The sequence below is a fragment of the Gallinula chloropus genome, assembly GCF_964237585.1.
Source record: "Gallinula chloropus genome assembly, chromosome: 30".
NCBI classification, from domain to species: domain Eukaryota; kingdom Metazoa; phylum Chordata; class Aves; order Gruiformes; family Rallidae; genus Gallinula; species Gallinula chloropus.
This window is the reverse complement of record NC_140115.1, coordinates 1691465-1693102: the sequence shown is the minus strand read 5'-3', so window position 1 is coordinate 1693102 and position 1638 is coordinate 1691465. Positions and strand designations below refer to the sequence as shown.

Genomic DNA, 1638 nt, shown 5'->3' with positions numbered 1-1638 from the left:
CCCACCATTACCAAAGCTCTGCTCTGCCCTCAGGTGAAACTGGAGTGACAGTGCTGAAAAGCTCCTTCCTATCCACAGGGCATTTAGTCTGAGATCACACCATCCTTCTATTTACTGACTGCTGCAAGGCAGGACTGAGTTCTTGAGAGCCACAGTCAACCCTCCTCCCAGCAGTGGCACGCTGAAGCCAGCACAAAGCAGACCTCCCAAAAAGGACCTGCCAAAAGTCTTCCTGAATACAGAGAGTCAATCTGAGGGCATTCCCTAAGAATTAGAAGATGTTTTCCTAAAAGAAGAGATCCATCACTTCTCATTGTGTCTTTTCCTCCTTTCACAGGTCTCCATACCTGACAGCAACAGATGTCCAACAGCAGCAGCTCCATCAGCCAGTTCCTCCTCCTGCCCTTTGCAGACACACGGGACCTGCAGCTCCTGCACTTCTGCCTCTTCCTGGGCATCTACCTGGCTGCTCTCCTGGGCAATGGCCTCATCATCATCACCATAGCCTGTGACCACCACCTCCACACCCCCATGTACTTCTTCCTCCTCAACCTCTCTGTACTTGACTTTAGCTGCATCTCCAGCACTGTTCCCAAATCCATGACCAATTCCTTGTGGGACTCCAGGGCCATTTCCTACACAGGATGTGTGGCTCAACTCTTTTTCCTTTTATTTTTGTTCTCCACAGAGTTCTGTCTTCTCACTGTCATGGCCTATGACCGCTACGTTGCCATCTGCCACCCCCTGCACTACGGGACCCTCCTGGGCAGCAGAGCTTGTGTCCACATGGCAGCAGCTGCCTGGGCCAGTGGGTTTCTCTATTCTGTGCTGCACACAGCCAATACATTTTCACTCCCCCTCTGCCATGGCAATGCTGTTGACCAGTTTTTCTGTGAAATCCCCCAGATCCTCAAGCTCTCCTGCTCAGATGACTACCTCAGGGAGATTGCAGTCATTGTGGTCAGTGCCTGTTTAGCTTTTGGGTGTTTTGTGTTCATTGTGGTGTCCTATGTGCAGATCTTCAGGGCTGTGCTGAGGATCCCCTCGCAGCAGGGACGGCACAAAGCTTTTTCCACCTGCCTCCCTCACCTGGCCGTGGTCTCCCTGTTTGTCAGCACTGCCGTGTTTGCCAACCTGAAGCCCCCCTCCATCTCCTCCTTATTTCTGGACCTGGTATTGGCATTTCTGTACTCAGTGGTTCCACCAGCAGTGAACCCCCTCATCTACAGCATGAGGAACCAGGAGCTCAAGGATTCTGTGTTGAAACTGAGCACTGGATGTATCTGAGCAGCAAAGAACTGCTCATTTTCTTCTGCATATCACTGGCCATGTAACTGACGTTAGGATCAGTCTGTATTTAGTAGGGGGTTTTTTCCTTCTATGTTGTTTAAACTGTAATAACACGGTGCATGTTCATCCCATTCCTAATCCAGTATCTAGGTGTGTCTTGTAACCCAGACACTGTGTAATGACAAGCTGTGCTTCCTTTTCATCATGTTTCACTTGAAAGGTGCACATTTTTTTCTTTATCTATGTTTCTCCTGCCATTTATAAAATTTTACAAGCACATTGTCATCAGCTGAGTCACTCCATTAATTGTCTGAAATGGCAATGCTTTCCCACCATGGCAGAACAGGA

The 1638-nt window shown here is 49.2% G+C and overlaps 1 protein-coding gene across 1 annotated transcript; it reads left to right on the top strand.

Moving 5' to 3' along the window:
* Window positions 1–360: 360 nt before the first annotated feature.
* LOC311202460 (olfactory receptor 14A16-like) lies at window positions 361–1287 on the top strand (the record flags this gene model as incomplete). Its single annotated transcript, XM_084277045.1, has 1 exon — window positions 361–1287. One exon carries the CDS (start codon window positions 361–363, stop codon window positions 1285–1287), a length of 927 nt encoding a protein of 308 aa, XP_084133171.1.
* Window positions 1288–1638: the final 351 nt, after the last annotated feature.